General features: G+C 38.7%; 1 protein-coding gene across 3 annotated transcripts in view; it reads left to right on the top strand.

Annotated features, from left to right (window-relative positions):
- LOC139934618 (uncharacterized) overlaps nucleotides 1-18,627 on the top strand; it is a 95,195-nt gene extending 76,568 nt beyond the window's left edge. For all 3 annotated transcript variants that reach the window (XM_071928909.1, XM_071928907.1, XM_071928908.1), the window contains 2 exons: nucleotides 4,106-5,097; nucleotides 6,540-18,627. In XM_071928909.1, coding sequence (XP_071785010.1) covers nucleotides 4,106-5,097; nucleotides 6,540-6,665 — 1,118 coding nt within the window. In that variant the 3' untranslated portion in view covers nucleotides 6,666-18,627. The remainder of the gene's footprint in view (nucleotides 1-4,105; nucleotides 5,098-6,539) is intronic.
- The last annotated feature ends 200 nt before the right edge of the window (nucleotides 18,628-18,827 follow it).

The following is an 18,827-nucleotide window of genomic DNA, read 5'->3' as shown; positions in this document are numbered from 1 at the left end:
AAAAAATCATCATCTTTGTTGTTGCTAATCTCCTGTTCTCATTTGGAGATTGCCTTTTAATAGTTTTCTCTTCAACGAAGCCAGACCTGAGATTTAGGGTTGTGGTAATGTGACCCTGATGAAATGCTTTGCATGTGGCTTGCATAGTTTCAGACAACTTTAGGACTAAGCAGGAATCATAGAGCTAAATATATTGACTAGAGCGCTAACTTGCTCCGTGTTTTGAAGCCACCCTGAGCGCAGACATGTTTGATGTGTTGTGTGACAACGGAACGATTTTAATTTTAAGAGAACACACATTACCGCGATTTCAAATTCGGCATGTGCACTTTCATACGCGACTGCCCATTCGCGCACGTCCGCGCTACGAAAACCTTAAGTTCGACTTGATTGATGTACTAAATAAAAGTATACGCGCCTTTTAAACATGACGCACATGACGCTCGCAGTTTTGTACGCTCATCAGCAGATTGTGCGTTCACATTTGCTGCATTTTTTTGGTTCGATTACACATAGAAAAGAACAAACGCACTATCATGCAAATAGCCGTACAATTGTCGTACAAAATGTCAAGCTTTTGTATTGGTTTGTACATAAACATAGATGCGCCCACACGGCTTCAAAACCTTAGTGCGTGTATAACGGGGTGTTAGCGCTCTAGTCAATATATATAGCTCTATGGTAGGAATAATTCTAGGGCTGTCAAGTGCAGCGTTTTCACTTATGTACTGTTACTTTTTGAGCTGAGGTGAGAGGAATGGCAAAGGATTGTTTGATAGGATTTACAATGATGCATCGAATGGCAACCTATATTTTTCAGGAAATAATAGACCTTTGTTTTTGAGCAGCCATTTTTGTGTTTTTAGGGGGGTACTGCCTTTAACCATCATGGTTATCATGCGTCCCAAAGCCAATGTTGAATAAAGTTCATTCCTAATTTCTTTTTTTTATTTTCCAAAAAGAGGAGGCATATATAATACAGAAAAGGCCATTTTCATTTAAAAGAGGAGGCATATATAATACAGAAAAGGCCATTTTCATTTAAAAGAGGAGGCATATATAACACAGAAAAGGCCATTTTCATTTTTTTGTTAGAAAAGAAAAGGTTATAATTTTATCCCCTTCTTTGAGAGGAAAGTGAATTTCATGTTTCTATAATTTGTTATTTTTGATGGAAGTATTGATGAAGATAGCTGACTTAATTTGTTAGTCGTTTGGCCAAAATGTTGTGATAACTTGTTAAGATTTAAAAGAGAGAAATTATTAGTATTCATTTCAGCAGGAATTATTCCAGTTTGTTTCTCATAAATGACCAACCATCTAGCAGAGCAAATGAACAATAATTTTTTCTCTCCTGCATTTACATGTATTTTGTACAAGTACTTGCTACAAAAAAAGCATTTAAAACCAGTTCAACTTTTCATCCAACCGTTTTCTTATACATCCATTCACTCAGCTTTAAACAAGTAAGACAAGTTTCGTTCTTCACTTCTAATTCTTTAACACACCTAGATCTTTTGTAAACAGTATGTGTGAATTTGTTGTTAACATTGTATAATTATATGTACTTTTCTGCTAATTTTCTTACACTAAGCTAGCATCCATTTTTTTACTACTATCTTAACAGTCAGGCATGCAACTTAACAGCTTTCATTCATATTTTTAATATTTTTTGGTTTTACCCCAACTTTGATTGTGTGTATAGCACTGTATTCTCAGTTCTTTTCCAAGTTCTGTATAAAAAAACAATTCACTGGCAAATCCCTCGGGTGGGATTCAAACCCAGGACCTTTGCATTTCTGGAATAGATTTCTTACCACTTATTCACCGAGCGAGAGCATAATATGCTAGAGGCAGTTAAAATCCTGAGTTCTGTGTAACAATAGTACAGGTATTGACTTTATATTCAACATCTTTAAATCAGTGGGATACCCACCGCTAAGACATGGGATTTAAACTGCACCAAGCTACCAGGCAACCTCGGTTGTCTAGTTTAAAAAGACATCTGCTCTAGAGTTGCAAAGGTTGTTGGTTCGATTCCCACATGACTAATATGCCTGTGGATTTTGGTTTTCACAGAGCTTAGTAAAGTACTGAGTAAAGCCCGGTTCATACTTCCTGCGAATGCGAATGCAAAGCGAATTTTGGTGACGCAACAATCGGTACACGCTCCATTTCCCATTTTCCCTGTAACGAAATTCGCATTGCACAAAGCATTCGCAGGAAGTATGAACCGGGCTTAAACAGTGCCTTCCACACATCAATGTATTGGTAAACCCAAATAATAAACCTCTTCAGGTGTTTGGCTGATTTCCTCCTCTTGGGTTCCACAGCAGCTGTACCTTTAACAGCAATGAAAAGCACCACGCAAAAAAACTGTGCCTGGCACTTGTTGTTTTGATGACAAACTGTAGTTGCATGCCTGCGTGTGACACCGTAACTAATCTCTGCGGTATACACACCGCGAAGGACGGCACTAAATTATGATTTTGTTATTACTAATTAATAACACTTTTATTAATTTTAGCTGTTCCTAATAATATGTCCCTAAGTAGGAGTTGAAACTTAGCATGGTGGGAATACGATATGGAAAAGTTTGCGGTAACACCATGTAAGGAATAACTCTGACATGTCCCTGTTCAATTATAAGAGCTGAGCCACTCTCCACTCTCCTTGCATAACGGTCAATGCTGAGGTCATGCACTCCCTTTTCATGCACCAGTTTACAAAACATGGTTTAAGGGTGAACAGTCAATTTTAGGCGAAGACGAGGGAACTTAGGTTGTAAACTACCAATAGCGAGGGGAACCAAGATTGACTGTTCACCGGAAATAAACCATTTTTGTTTTACTATACTTCATACATATTCAGTTACCAGTACTATATTATTCAGAGCAAGGGGAAATGATTTATGTGAAATAAAATTCATCCATATAAGTTTTTCTTCTGTTGGATGTCGCTTGGGCGATGTTCGCGTCTACGTACAACACCTGGGGAACAGTTCCACGTTCGTAAAGCGCATGACAAATAGACTGTCTTTGCGCACTTGGTTGACAGCAAAGATAGCCACTGGCACGTGATGATGAATTGACCAGTGAGAATTTGACTCTGCGTCATGAATATGTATGAGGTATAGTAAAAGCAGCCAATGATATGCCTCCTTTGCCCTCAGTTAGGGCACTGCTTGAGAGTGTGGTGTCACTGTCAACTAGCATTTTTGCAGAAGGCGTAAAAAAACTGCATGTGTGCATGGTTCAATTTTCCCTAAAAATCATCAAAATTTGAAATGATGTAGTTCCAAGACTAACAGCTGTTCCGATTCACTGCAAAGTTTTCTTGGTATTTTTTAAACCTTACTACTAACAATGTAACACTATTTTTTTCTGAATCATCTAAAAAACTCAACTGTTTCCTTTTGAATGTGCAATGTGTATTAAAGTCTAATCTGTAAACTTTCCACCAACAGTTACATGTATGTGGACTGTGGGATAACAGTAGCTCACAAAGTGACTGAACGCAACATATTGGATAGCACAAAGTTGATTTGTCACTAAATTTTGAAGGCAAATAGACCGTGCAAGTCTTGCGCGTAGTCTTTGGACCACTTCGGTCCCATTAACATTGCTTGAACACATCGAAAGATACAAACTCGCAGATTTGTTATGGGTCCCAACGTTTAAACATCACAAGACGTGCACAGTCTATTGTTAATAGCTTGTTTTGAAAGACGGAGAGTTCTCCCTATTTACCCTTCAGTGCAATTTGGCATTCTGGAAAGAAAATAGCTAATTTCCCTCTCCACATTTTTAGGGTTTTTATTGAAGGTCAACTTTCTATAACCAAGCCCTCTGTTCTTGGTACAGACAGAACCATCTATTCAATATTATGCATTATTTCATTATTAGTTGTCTCAAAAAGAGTTGTTTTGTTTACAGAATGTTTGTGTCTCTGTTGTTATTCCTGATTGAGTCAATGTCGTTGATCCTGCTCCATCTTAAAAAGGCAGCCAGCTCCAGCATTTAACCCCTCCATACAAAGATTGTTTTCTTACCAAAGCAACTGTTTCAAAAATTAACTTTTGTACGTTTTTGTCCTTCAAACACAGGTGGAACTGGAGACATTAAGCTGGATCGGAAAAAGAGTTTCTTCGGCCGACATCTAGGTGGTTTTGATAGGAAGAGCCACATGCGCGGCACTATTATCGAAGTCAAGCAAGAGCCCAGCTTCCAGACGCCAACTCACTCGACGGACAGTAAAAACCATCCAAGCAGACTCGCCAACGAATGGGATGGGCGAGGTTCAAATCCTTCATACGAGTCGTCGACAATGCGGGAAGCCCGCTCGACCGGTAATCTATTTGATGGAAGCCCGGTACCGAGGCGAAGGGTGCAGTCATCAGAGCATCCAAGTAATGGGAACCATTCTTCGTTCAACCCGAGAAACCACCACCCCCAGGGTGAAGTCGGGGTGCGGTTCAATGGTTACCACGACAGCGAGTACAGCGGCTCGGAAGGTTACTACGATGATAGGCAACACCGGAACCTCCCCGAAAAACGCTATGCCGAGAGAGGCTCCGCAGAACTCACCCCAGACTCGGGGATAAGCACAACGTCCGACTCGGACCGACTCCGCCGCGCAATGTCGGAGCGGAAGCACGGGCTCGCGAATAAGCGTCAACTGTCGCGACAAGAGGGGATGGAAGACGACGTGTATGACCATCACCAGGGCCAAAGTAGGGGTAAGGGCCACGGCCCAAATGTGAGCCACGGGCATGGTCAGTACGACGACTACGATAATTATAATGTTGACGAGCTCGAGGAGGAGCTGCTCTCACAAGCTGCCTACGCCAATGCAAGGTTCGATGAGGAGGAGGAGGAAGAAAAACTCAAACAGCAAAAACAGAAACAAAAGAGCAAATTTAACAAGGAAGTGAACCTTATATCGGACATGCCGCCGGGGCATGTTCGCACATTCGATGGGAAGTTTCCGGCGCGTTGTAGCATCCGGTATCTACCAAAGTCCTGCAGCCGAGACGAGGATTGGACCGATCCTGATCTGGATGCTGATGGTGCTCTTGCTGTTCAGTCAGGGAAAGTGGTATGTCAATAAAAAAAAATTAAAAAGAGAAGAGACGTTGTCTCTACGTTTCAACTGGTATACTCTGCTAGTCTTCAGGAGAGCAGTGTACAAAAAAGCTTCACCCCCATACATGCATTGGAAATCTGGGCCCAATTTCATAGAGCTGCTTACCACAAAAATTTGCCAAGAATGAATTTTTTGCCTTCATAAAAACAGCTTTTCCAACCAAATTTCCATGTGGTTTTCAGGATAAAGCCAACAACAGCTGAATACCAGGAACAGGCAATATTCATCAATTGGTAATTTTGTTGGTAATCCTGTTTTTATCGAGGAAGAAATTTCATGCTAAGCAAATTTTAGTGCTTAGCAGCTCTTTGAAATTGGGCCCTGGTGTGGTTGTTCACTGTCATTTATGTAACTAACCAGTGCCCAATTTTAAGCAACGAATATTGCTTAGAAATTTTCTGTCAAAGGCAGTGGACACTATTGGTAATACTCAAAATAATTATTAGCATAAAACTTTACTTGGTAATGATTAATGGGGAGAGGTTGATGGTATAAAATATTGTGAGAAACTGCTCCCTCTGAAGTGACATAGTTTTCGAGAGAAGTATTTTGCCACGAATTTGATTTCGAGACCTCAAGTTTAGAATTTGAGGTCTCGAAATCAACCATCTAAAAGCACACAACTTTGTGTGACAAGGTTTTTTTCTTCTCGACGACCGATTGAGCTCAAATTTTCACAGGTTTGTTATTTCATGTATATGTTGAGATACACCAAGTGAGAAGACTGGTCTTTGACAATTACCAATAGTGTCCGCTGTCTTTAAAGGAGTATAAACACATAATGTAATCCACCATATACATAAACTGACAAATCTGTAGAAGTTTGAGATTGATCGGCCATCTGGGACACGAGAGAATAGTGAAAAACAAATTGCAATTTTGCATTGCATCGATGCCAAAACAAAATAAATAAAACGCTCACTGAGCGATAAACTCCAAACGCGAAATTAGATTATTTATTTCCCATCAAATATGTCATTTCAAACAGAAATATTTCAAGGAATGTTTTCTACTATCATCATTATTGGACCGTGTAAGTTATATGTAAATCAGTGATCTTCACGATTTTTGTTTCTTACCAATTCTGTAACGTTCCTTTGACCAAAACTAAACAGGACACCAGTAATGTGGGCATGCTCAGAACCACCTAAACAATAGACCTTTTTTGCAAATACCCATTTAGCAAGCGTTAATTGTTGAGTGAGGTGCATGCTGGTCTAGCTAGGGATCAAACTTGAGCCCTAGCTAGACCAGCATGCACCTCATTCAACGCATACAGCGTGCGTATTGGTATTTGCAATAAGGTCTATGGAAATTTACCTGGAAGCTGCTGCCACCTGGCATTCCAAAGTTTCCCATTGATAGTAATAACCTCACGCTGTTTTGTTTTCCAGAGCTGGTCTGCAAGTCGTGGGCTTGTCCTATTGGTGCTAATTCTGAACATCGGCTTTGCTATTCTGTTCACCAACCTCTTCCTTCAAATGGAGGAGGAGGAGGACACCTGGGAAGGCTGGCCTTGAGCGAACAACCCTTAACCAACCGCCTGATTGGATGCTGCCAAGCATGATGTCACCGTGGAGCAATGTGATTGGACGACGAAATACCCTGCTCCTGTCATCGTCCGTGCTCCTATAGCTGGTCAGTGGTTTTGATTGGTCAGGATCAGCTGGGAACAGATCGAGCAGTGGGCATCATCAATTGCTGCACTGTGATTGGACAACTTTACACCTGGTCCTCACCAAGGGAGAGCAACAGAGGGCGACATTTTTCATATAAATATTTGTATTCTTGGTTGCCGTGCAGGTTTTAAACAGAGATGTATGTAGATGACTTCAATGCCATTTGGGGCTGCATTTGAATTTTTTTGTTATAAAACCTGAGTGTTTATCAATGTGTGTGAGATGGTGTGGCTTTGAGAATTTGTGTTCAATTTCTTCAACGTTAAAGCAAGTTTGAGTGTGTACCATGGTTAACTAAAGGCCGGTTTATAGTCGGTCGAGCGATGGTCGCGCGATGGAAATCTTGCGGGCAATCCTAAGACTGGGGCCTTAAAACTGTGTCTTTTTATGATCGCGCGTCAAGATTTCCATCGTCCGACCGACTATAAACCGGCCTTAAAGGTTGACTATTTTTACTTGAACCTAGGCTGGTCGACCATTGGTTGACTACTGTGGTCGACCAATTGGAACCATTAGGACCATGGTTTCTTCACTGGTCCTAATAGCCTGTTCCATGCTAACATGTGTAAAGCGCAATGGGGAACCAGCGACACTATAGCGAAAACGCGGAAGGCAATGGAGTGTTGAATACTGTGGTACCGATAGTTTACTAGGCTTCCAATCGAGTCGTTCAGGTGAGTGTATCACCGCACGTGTATGTTGCTGGTCGGTAGTCAACTAAATGTGCGCACTCAAACTTGCTAATGTTGGTTCTCTTTTATACCTCCTTACAGATTCTCTTCGAGACAAATCTGGCTCTTCTTTGTTAAAAAAAAAGAGAAGTCAATACATTTGACTTTTAGTAGAAGTGAGGTTTGACGTGCGTAGAAATAACTCACAAAGCATTGGAGAGACGGGTTTTATATATCTTAAATGAAAATAAGAAAAGAAAAAAAAAAACGATTAAGGGAATTGCAAATTACTTTGAGTGAACATGAGATCTTTCATCATGTAGCCGCCATTTTGTATTTCTCCCATTCAAAATGTACCCTAACAGAGGCTGGAAATGCAAATGGTCAGGTTCCTTTTGATCTTATGATATCTTGCCATCGGAAAGTCAATGGGTAGTCAGGGAGTCATAACTAATAATGGCTGCCGTGTGAGTTTATGATTTCTAATTCCTTCCCCTGTGTGTCTTTTTTCTTAATTTTTTTCAATCAAATGTTTAAAACACAATAAAAAAATACTTTAAAAAAATCAAGAAGCCATTCTTTATATCAGATGTAAAATAATTGCATATAAAATCAGTAGTCAAGTTTTTAACAACTCAAAGGTATATTCTACCCCTCTTCAACTCTAAACTGGCCATGGGCAGTATTCGTTTATTCGTGCGCTTCTCCTTGGGCGTATATTTATATAGTAAGGCTTTAGACATAATATTTTCCTAGTGTGGCTTGGGGCAATATGTATTCTGTTTTTTTAATCATAGGTTGGCAGGGTGCAATATATTTATGTTTGAAGGATTGTCTAACTTTAGAGAACTTAATTTGTCTCTTTATTCCCGTATTCCAGTTAGAGTCATATCTATTCGAGCACTCAACTATTCTGCTCACTATTTAGACATTTTCTCTGGTTGTTTTCTACCGAACAAAAGAACAATTTCCGTCTTTTTCAACTTCATCCCCCCTCCCCTTCCCTTCCAATCAAAAAACTCATACTGTACCTGGGGATTTTGGGAGCACTTTCTTACATGGTTTGTCATTGGTCTATGGATCGTTACTATCAGAAGGCAATGTATAGTGGAATGATGAAGAGCACAAAAAAAAAAATCCGTCAATTAAGAAATACATTGACAAGTTTTCACTGATAGATTTTAGTATAAATATATACATATGTGTGTATTAATAACAAAACACTTTTTGGACATATTTTTATCGATGTATATGTTTTGTCCATTGTGTAGAATTAGGCGTGGTTTAAGTCTGCCAAATTTGATTGATTCGTTACTGCAATAGCTTATTATGGTGTTATATCTTTAACAAAAGACGGGTTGAAAATCTGATTCAATGCAAACTCATGGGTTGTGCACATTTTAAACCCACATTAAAAATTATGTGTGAGTTAAATTTGAATAAAGTCTGGTACCTTGACTTGCTATGCAACAATAAATCTGACCATTACAGGGTTGCTTTATCAAGTGGTTTTCGGTAAGCTTTTGCATAGCAACTGCTTGTTGAACAAAGACTGGTACCCTTGTGATTTCAAATATTCACCGCCTTTATGAAGACAAAGAATAAAATAGAAAAGGGAAACACAAAAGGTCTCCTAAGGAGAGTTCTGAAAGGCCGGGGGGTGCTCCTTAAGGAAATTTGTAGAGATTCTTAAACTACAGGACCAAAGGAAAGAGCAAAAATTACCGAGATGCAAAAACTAGAACATATTTGTACATTTATGTATGTTGGTCACCATGCAACTATGCAAAAGCTTTCCCTGGACATCCGGCATAGAGTTATGGTACTGAACCATGTGGCGGAAGGTTGCAACACTACCTATGGGATTCAAATTTCAGCGTGTATCTGTGACAAACCAAGTCATTAGATCAGACATTATTCAAATTGAATAGCGTATTCATAGTATTTTTGTACAGCAATATTATTTTTCCCATTAAGATTATGATTAATCATACTTTTTTTTCTGCCTGGTTGCCCAAGCCCTATAAATAGACCTTTCTTTTGTTGATAAACAAACCGCCTTGGTTGGAATGGTCGGCCAAATGTTAGTAAAACACTCAATCGTAAAAACAGATGTTTTAACCAAATTCAGCATTTTCTGCAAACTTTCAATTAAGTAAAATAATAATAATAATAATAATAATAGCTAATTCTTATATAGCGCATTACATAACTGAAAGAAATACCAATGCGCTTAACAAAAAAAAAATACCTCTCATAATTATTTGTTTTGTTTTTAACAAAATCAGCAAATTTGGTTACATTGTTACCAAAAATAGCAATCTTTTCTTAATTTGCACTTATGGCTTTCCATAGTTTTCCAATCTGGGTTGGCAAAAACTCGGGCTGTGACGTTGCAAAAGAAAGGTCTATATGTGGAGATGAGGCTGGAGTGTATCTCCTCTGAGAGTTTCTGCTTATAATTCCCATCATGGGTATAGGGAACCAGACAAGATGGCTGCGGTGTGAGAGCATTTTAAAATTTAGTGACCACTTTAAGAATACTGGTAAAAACATTGTACATGCTAAAATTGTTTTACCCATTTCTCAAAAACTACAGCACCTCAGTAAGTAATATTTTAATGGAAGTTTTCTACCATCCATCGTTAATGTAAATCTGTGGACATAATGTGTCTTACTACAAAATGTACCCAAAAACCTTAAAGTGGTCAGGATCAAGAGTTTGGGGAAACACAAGTTGTTGTTTTTCCCTCAAACAATTTTGTGTTTATTTTGTCGAGTTGTCACTGTACTACACTATTTGATGAGATGTGATTTATTTTTCTGCTGCACCTTAGAATGCGCAAGCCCCTACAAGTCCTTCAACTCAGCGTTGCTAAATTCTATATACTGCATACTGGGAAAAAAGACAAACTTCACAGCCAGGAACTAGAATCCAAGATAACCTACAAGTATGTAGGTATTCGTTTTATTTTTCAAAAAATTTGTCAATGTTGCTTATTTTCACAGTTGGAATCTAATCGTGTTCTTTGCCAAAAATGATGAGTGTGTTATCCATGCACATCATCATCTTCGAAAGCCAAATTATTTTGCAAATCTGAAAACTACCCACTGAGAAATGGGTTGAGATAAGTCTTTAAACATTGGAGGTTTACGTTGGCCTCGGTTGATATCAAATCTTTACCAAGGCTGATGGACAAGGACAGGGGTGGGTGAGACGGAGGGCCAAATCAAAACCACCCAAATATCCTCCAAAATACTTATATAAACAATGGGCAGCGTTGGTACAACCATGGAGAAATACACAACATGAATCTCTTATTAAGGTGTTCATTTGGGCCTTTTATTGCCTATGGGCAAAGATTATAGAGCGCCGGATGCGGAACTGAAGCTTTATCTATTGTTGGAACGTGAAATACGCATGGGCGCCATTTCAGCAAGTGAATGATTTGTTTCCCATTGATAGGAATGGCCATTGTCTGCACTGATCTACTGTTGTATCAAAAGAGTTACTTGCCGAAATGGCGTCCAGTGGGATTTAACATTCGAGCCCGAGTTCCGCATCTTGCGCGCTATATAATCTTTGCTCTGTGCCTGGGTTTTAGTATGCTCTAGTTTCTTGCAACCCGTGGCTTAAGTTTGGTTTCTATCAGTCGCTGAAGGATTTGGAAGGATCGAGTGACTGGGTGGTTTTGGTTGATGATGAGAACGTTTTTATGGAGAAGTGAAATGGGTAGGCCTATAGTTAAAGCCATGTCATTGAACTGATTGTTTTGACAAACCATAAAAATGTAGTACTGGGGCCAATTTCATAGAGCTGCTTAAGCAAACAATTTGCTTAAGCACGAAAATAGCTCGCTTATTTTACACATGTTACTGGCCAAAATGTCATGCCATATACATTGCTTGTGACTGGTATTTAGCTGTTGTTTACTTAGCATAACAATTGAGTGGAGTCTTGGCAGGTAGTCTGATTTTACTAAGCAAGGATTTTTTCGCTTAAGCAAAATTTTGTGCTTAAGCAGCTCTATGAAATTGGGCCCTGGATATAATATAGTTCTTACACACATCGGTGTACGGGTAAACCAAATAATATTCTCTATCCCCGATGCAAGTTTTAACATCTATGAAATCGTTGTAGTACCCGCGTCTTAAATTTAGGATCCTGCATCTAGTTGAAACTGCCTCTAGGGCAATGTCGGCGGTCTAGATGGTAGGCAACTGGGGTGGATTTCACAAAGAGTTAAGACTATAGTCTTATCTCGAGTTAGGACGAGTTACGAGTCCTAACTTAGGACTAGCTGTACGTTTTTGATATATCTAAGGACTAGTTCTAATCCTAACTCTTTGTGAAATCGACCCCAGCTCCATAGATTGTCAAAGGTCGTTGGTTTTGAAACCCACCCGAAGAATATGCCTGTGTTTTTTTGTCCACAGAACTACAAGTGCTAACACACATTGGTGTAGGGGTATGAGCAAATAATGTTTGTTACCCCTGTTGCAAACCTTACATCCATAAAGATATAACTCATTAAAGCAGTCCCTTTTATGAAATCAAATATCAGGAAACGTGCATCTTTAAAAAAAATTTTAAAAAATTCCCCCTTTTTTTTCAAGAGAATTTTATGGCCCAGGGATATGATGCAGTTTCTGATTAAAAAAAAAAAAAAAAAAAAATGAGGTTGACATTTTCCGAGCAACCAGGACCCGATTTCATGAAGCAGGTTTAACGCTGAGAATGTCTCAACAAATATCTGTTTTAGTTGCCAACATAAACAGGGGACCTACCATGCACAAACAGGAACTTGATAAGGTGTTTCAACTGGTAACCCTTTTCTGGTAAGCAGCATGTTGGGCTACTTTTTCTGCTGCATGAAATTGTGCCCGGGGATCGAGTGTCAAAACTACACTTATCCATTGCAGTGGTTTATTTATAATTAAACAAAAACTTTAACAAAAACTTAGACAGTTTATATGAAGTTATATAGAGTATAAATATATAATATATGAAGTATATATTTGGCCCGAATTGAATATTCTCTGTAAAGAATACAAAATAGTTTAAGTTTGCTGTGCGGTTTACAAAGGATATTTTGGTTGTATTTATGACTGTGTGCTTATTTAAGGCAAAGTATACCTTTGGTTTTTGGAAACATTTGATGTTTTAACCCTAGGTTAATGTAGGTATACTCAATAAAACTAACTTGTGAAAATTTCATTTTAAAACCGCGTTGGAGATACTGCTGAAAGTGTGGAGCAGTTATGTCCACGCAGGAAGAATAATCCGTAGTTGGAAAACACAATCTGGAAAAAAAAGTTTCATATTTTTGAATCCCTCTATCTAAAACCACGTTCCTTTTAAGGGAATCGTTTCTCAAAAGGTTCAACATTTTCAACCGCTGCAGTGCTTTTTACCAAGCAAGTTTCTGTGGTCACTAATGTTTGGAGTAATTACCAACGGTATATCCTCCCTTTAAAGTTTTGGTGTATCAAATGACAATAATAATATCGGGTAAAAACCAAAATTAGTGTTCTTTATCCCCGATACAAATTTTACATCTCTTATTATCGTTGTGGTACCCGCTGCCAAAACATAGGATTCGCACTGCCTCTAGCTACCGGGCAACCTCGGGAGTCAAAATGGTCAGACACTGCTCTAGAATTGCAATGGTCTGGGTTCGAATCCCACCCTAGTATGATGCCTATGATATTTTTTCACAGGACTCGGGAAAGTACTGAGTGTACAGTGCTAACACACATCGGTGTATGGCTTAAAAACCAAAATTAATAATAATGTCACTGTTATCACTATGGCGGGATCTATACTGCAGGAGTGAATTTTCAGGTTTGAACAAAAAAAGTGGAAAATGTTTCGGACATGGGCAACAAAAGGTTGATATAGAAGAACCATAATTGATACAAGGGGTAGGAGCATTCACATGTTGCTATGACAACTGATCATCTGGTGCAATGTCTAAATGCTAAAATTGGGCCGTGAGCAATTAAAAACACCTCCACCATAGTACTTCAAATTTAAGTGATTATACATCAAAACAAATACAATGTTGTTAATTTAATACTTGAAGTTAAATTTCGGGTGTTAATTTCCCCACATTTTTTTTTTTTTTTTCACAGAGATTTTTTTCAGCTTTAAAAACCGTTGCTTCGCTTTTTGCAACTCACAGTTCTGTTCAGCTACAAGGCTATACTAATTTTGTAAGACGCTTGTTGTGTGTTTTATGTGAGAAGGGTGTGTTTAGCAGACCGTTGTTCTTTACCTTCAGTTATTAACAAGCTAAAAGTGTACACTGCTTACACTGTTAGTGTGCTTGCTGCTTCGAAAACACTAAGAGCACTCATTTAAAATCTGTCCGCTAGAAAAGTAGATTCCTCTGCACCTTTTAGTTATTGGAAAATGAACTTTTATCTTGTTGCAGCCATCTTGGGATTTTGTTTGTCTCCCATCATTCAAATCGGTGAACACCTTTGACCTGCCAGATGTACCTTTGACCTTTCATCCCATTCACACATGTATACACATTGCATTTGATTGCATACACACATTAACACCATTAGTTGTTGTCCCACATTAATATTGAACAGCGAATCAGCATTAAAGACAGTGGGCACTATTGGTAATTGTCAAAGGCCAGTCTTATCACTCGGTGTCTCAACAGATGCATAAAATAACAAACATGTGAACATTTGAACTCAACTGGTCGTCAAAAGTGCGAGAAAATGATGGAAGAAAAAACACCCTTGTCACACGAAGTTGTGTGTTTTCAGATGCTTGATTTCGGGACCTCAAAATTTAATTCTGAGGTCTTATCAAAATCGCGGAAAATTACTTCTTTCTCGAAAACTACGTCACTTCAGAGGGAGCCGTTTCTTAAAATGTTTTATACTATCAGCCTCTCCCCATTACTCGTTACCAATTAAGGTTTTATGCTAATAACTGTTTTGAGTAATTACTAATAGTTTCCACTGCCTTTAATACATTTCCATAAATATGTCTGTGTTTTGCCCTTAATCCAGTTTGGCCTTACCTTTTCCACTTTTCGCAAATTGAACAAGATACAGTCGTATGTATTACTTCAATTGGGTTACATAAACAAAATTACTAACATGCACTTGTCAGCTCCAAGCTGTATCGCTCGCACCATTGGCATCAAACCCTTGCCCTCTGTTTATGTTTTGCTTCCATTGTACTAACTCATTACGAATAGTGATAATTGTTACGATCCCCTGGCACAAATCAACGTTTTGTTTTGCCAATAATGCACTTCGAATCTCCCAAATGACTTCTCATGATGAGCTTTATTTAAACTCCACCAGAGTGAAATCCTTTCCAACCTCGCCACCATTTTACCGCCATGTTTCTTTCATTGTACCTGAAAAAGTCGTACTATTGCAGTATTGCCTCCTCCATGGTTGTACCCTATAATGCCCCATTATCATACCATAATTAACATACCCTTGATTTCCAAGTATACTGTGACCCGTTGCCAACAAATTACACAATTTTTTGTTTACTTCAATATAAACAATATTTCTTGAATGCTGTCCCACAGTTAAGGACACAATGCTGAAGTACTGACACTTTCGAATGATGTTTTCCCGTGTTATGGGATTTGTGTGATGTGTTTGCCAATTTTTTGTAGAATTATTTTATGGGGGAGTCACACAATGGATCCTTCCCATGAAATATGCTAATTACATTCACGCATGCGTACAGACCCTGTTGGTTGGCAAACACCATAGAGTTGTGCACTATAAGCAGACGCGCAATCGCGTGTGCGTCACGCACCCATTAGCCGTGTACAAAACAGCGCAATTTTGCCAACCAAAACGTTAGTGCGCACGCGCTATGTGCAATTTACATATTTCATGGGAAGGGTCTATTGTTTTTGTATGGACATAATGTGTAAAATGATCATAATGAGACTATAGTTTTTTTTTATTTTACCCAATATTGGTTTTGAATGTTTTACTTTAAACCCCAAGTTGCTGAATGGTTGGTTGTCTTGTTGCCTTGAAAAGTTTTCTCAAGTTCGCAATTTCAAATTGCTATGTTGCATTCTGCTGGAAGATTCAAAAAGAATCCTCGATCCATTGAAGCTGTCAAAGCATAAACAATAATGCTTTGCCCAGAACAAATTTGCTAAGCGAAAACAGTTTACTAGCCAAAATGTCGTATTAATGTACATTATAGATTTCGGCTGGTTCATTGTGATTTGTGCATCAGTTTATCAATGGGTGCGTTCGTTTAGCTTCTCTGGGTCGACCCCGGTGTGTGGCGTGTTTTTTTTCCAGGACGAACGTAGGTAATTATCTGCGGTGTACGCACCGCGCATGACCTCAGAGAGGGCGCTGTTTGGGGGCTTGTGATGTCTTTGGCAAGGGGTCTTTTTTGATTAAGCAACGTTATCTGTGGACATCATTGTCAGTTTAAACATTGATATTGTTTTTGAATTGCAGAAACATACAGACATGCAACTTTTCTGATTATTTCCTTTTTTCCTTTTTTTTTCTTCTCAAAACAGTGCCATAGAAAACTTAAAAACACTACAAAAGTTTAGTGTGATCGGCCATTTCCTCTTTTCGTGCAATTAGAAAATTGTCTGAACATATCAATTTCATGCCTTGTGCTTAGCTTTAGAAAGTCGGGTCAAACTCTGTTCAAACTGTGCTCATTCATGGATTACTGTAATTGTATTTATTGTATAAAAAGAAACTGTTTTTTATATTTAATATTTGTAATTTATTAAAATTCTGATTATGGTGTTGTAAACAATATTGTTGAGAATGCTGGTCATAGATGTGCCTTTCACCAAAAGAACCAAAACTATAAACTCAAGTGTGAAGCTTTATCATTTTTCTTTCCAGTGATTTTCGAAGGGCACACTTACATAGAGCTTTTCAGGTTATCACTCAAAATTATTCACTCGCTTAGCATAACGGATCAGGATACCAGTCACAATGATGTACACATATACTGGCATTTTGACTGGTCAACCCTTTCCAGTGCTAAGCACGTTCTTGTGTTATAAGCAACTCTGTAGGTAGGATCCCAGGAATCATGCCTCCATCGTCACTATTACACTCTAAAATTAACCCGGGTTTTGGTCCAAGGGGGCCAGACCAATTTCTGGGTCAGGTTGACCCGGAATCCGTGTCAATGTGTCCCGGAATCCGAGTCAAAAACCCTGCTTTTAACCAAATTTCTGTTGTGGCCACAATGAAATGGATTCCTGGTCACATTAACACGGATTCCGGGTCAAATAGACCCAGAAATGGGTCTGGCCCCCTGGGACCCAAATCCGGGTTAATTCTGACCCGGGAGTTTTTAGAGTGCACGATCTAGCTATAACTCTTAAAGTTTTCTCTGAAAATGATATATATTTTTGTATGTTTTGGGGTTGCTATTGCCTCACAAAATGGTCTTGTCTGTTTGTTTTTCGGTGTGTGCTTGTTTCTTTGTTTCTTTGTTTCTTTATTTCTTTGTTTCTTTGTTTCTTTGTTTCTTTGTTTCTTTGTTCCTTTGTTTCTTTGTTCCTTTGTTCCTTAGTTTTGGTTTCGAACAAAGTGATGAAACACTTGTTTCGCCACTGTGGCTAAGAGGCCATGTACATGTATATGGTAGTAAAACGTGTTCCATCTACTATTTTAAGCACTTTGGTTGAACAGATTTTCTAGATGGCATATAGGATGCATCGTACCGTCTCTTCTTGAAATCAAATTGACTCTTCACTTGTTCTTATGAATGTCAATGTGTATACTTCAGGCGGTCAAAAAGGAGTGTACTGGCCGCTTTTCACACTTTCCCGCGTTTTTAGTAGGCCTGTGTTAGCTTTGGGTACTGCAGAGTTGTTCTAATTGGTATGCCTCTCTTTTACCATTTTCTATACCACCCAGTTGTGCACATTATTTGAACCGTAGTTGACAAAGTAAATTTGATTTTAATATCTTGACAGAAGTTTGAGCATTGATGGGAATTTGATGGTTTCCATTATCCGCCTGCAATTAAAAATAGATTAATTACCCTAACTGAGTTTACATCATCAATATTTTGAAAACATATCATGCCATAACATGCCCCAATTTTATTTTAAGTGAATAAATTGGTATCTGGGCCCGATTTCATAGAGCTGTTAAAGCACAAAACGTATAGCTAAGCACATTAAAATGATGCTTACCAGAATAAGGTTACCAGCCAAACTACCATGTCACATGTACAATTTGTGACTGGTATCCTGCTTATTTTTGTTTATAGCAGAAACGTGTTGAGCACAATTCTCTGCTCAAGCAGCTCTATGACATTGGGCCCTGATATGACCTCAATGTAATTTATTTGATCCCACTCTCCTACACTTCCGGATCAAATTGACCCGGATTCTGGGGGGGGGGTCTGATCCGTTTCTGTGTCTGGATGACCCGGATACTGGCCAGAATCCAGGTCAAATGACCCATAATGGGTCTTTATTCTGTTCGGGGTCTGGATGGCCTATATACTGATCTAGAGGGGGATTTTGACCCAAAGTTTGCAACCCATTTTCACTACTTCTGGGTCACAGATTATGGGTCAAAATTACCCAAAATGGGTTCTATTCTGTTCTGTTCTTGGTCTGGGTGACCTGGCTGATCCGAAGGGCGATTGGATAACAGATTCCTACCCAAAAAGACAAAAAATTGGTCTATTTCTGTGTTTAAGTGTGTAAGGGTTTTCAACAATAATTGTGTGCTAAAGTTCACAGTGAATTGGTGACTTTGGAAGGCTAGGTGGCAGCAGACTTGCCAATTAAATTGCCATTGCTCATGTAAGTTAAAAGCACAACACACATAACTAAGAACCATGGATTTTACCTGGTAAGTCGACTGCCACCTAGTGTCCCAAAAGGTCTCCCATATTTTGTCATTAATATTTGGGGAATCGCTTTATACACAGCGTTACAACTGTTTATCAAGAAGATTATTTTGTATCTAGGCCTTATGCTATTATATAGAGACTTTAGAGTAAAGAACTCCATTGTATTTATTAACATTTTTTAAGATATACCAAAATGAACTTCATGTGTGGATTGTTTAATATAGTGACACGCTTTGCTTGTTCATTAAATTTTGTGGCGGATTTGAAATGCATTCATGGCTCACTGTGTGCGTTTCTTGTTCTCTTTTTCCCCAGTCGTATTCAGTTTATAATTGTTTTTTTGCTAATATTGTGTAGCACTTGATGTAATCCACCGTATTATACATTTATGTACATAAACTGACAAGTCCGTAGAAGTTTGATATCAGTCGGCCATCTGGGTCACGCGAAAAAAAAAACCCGGGA

The sequence above is a fragment of the Asterias amurensis genome, chromosome 3 (assembly GCF_032118995.1).
Source record: "Asterias amurensis chromosome 3, ASM3211899v1".
Lineage (NCBI taxonomy): Eukaryota > Metazoa > Echinodermata > Asteroidea > Forcipulatida > Asteriidae > Asterias > Asterias amurensis.
This window is presented reverse-complemented; position numbering and strand designations above follow the sequence as displayed.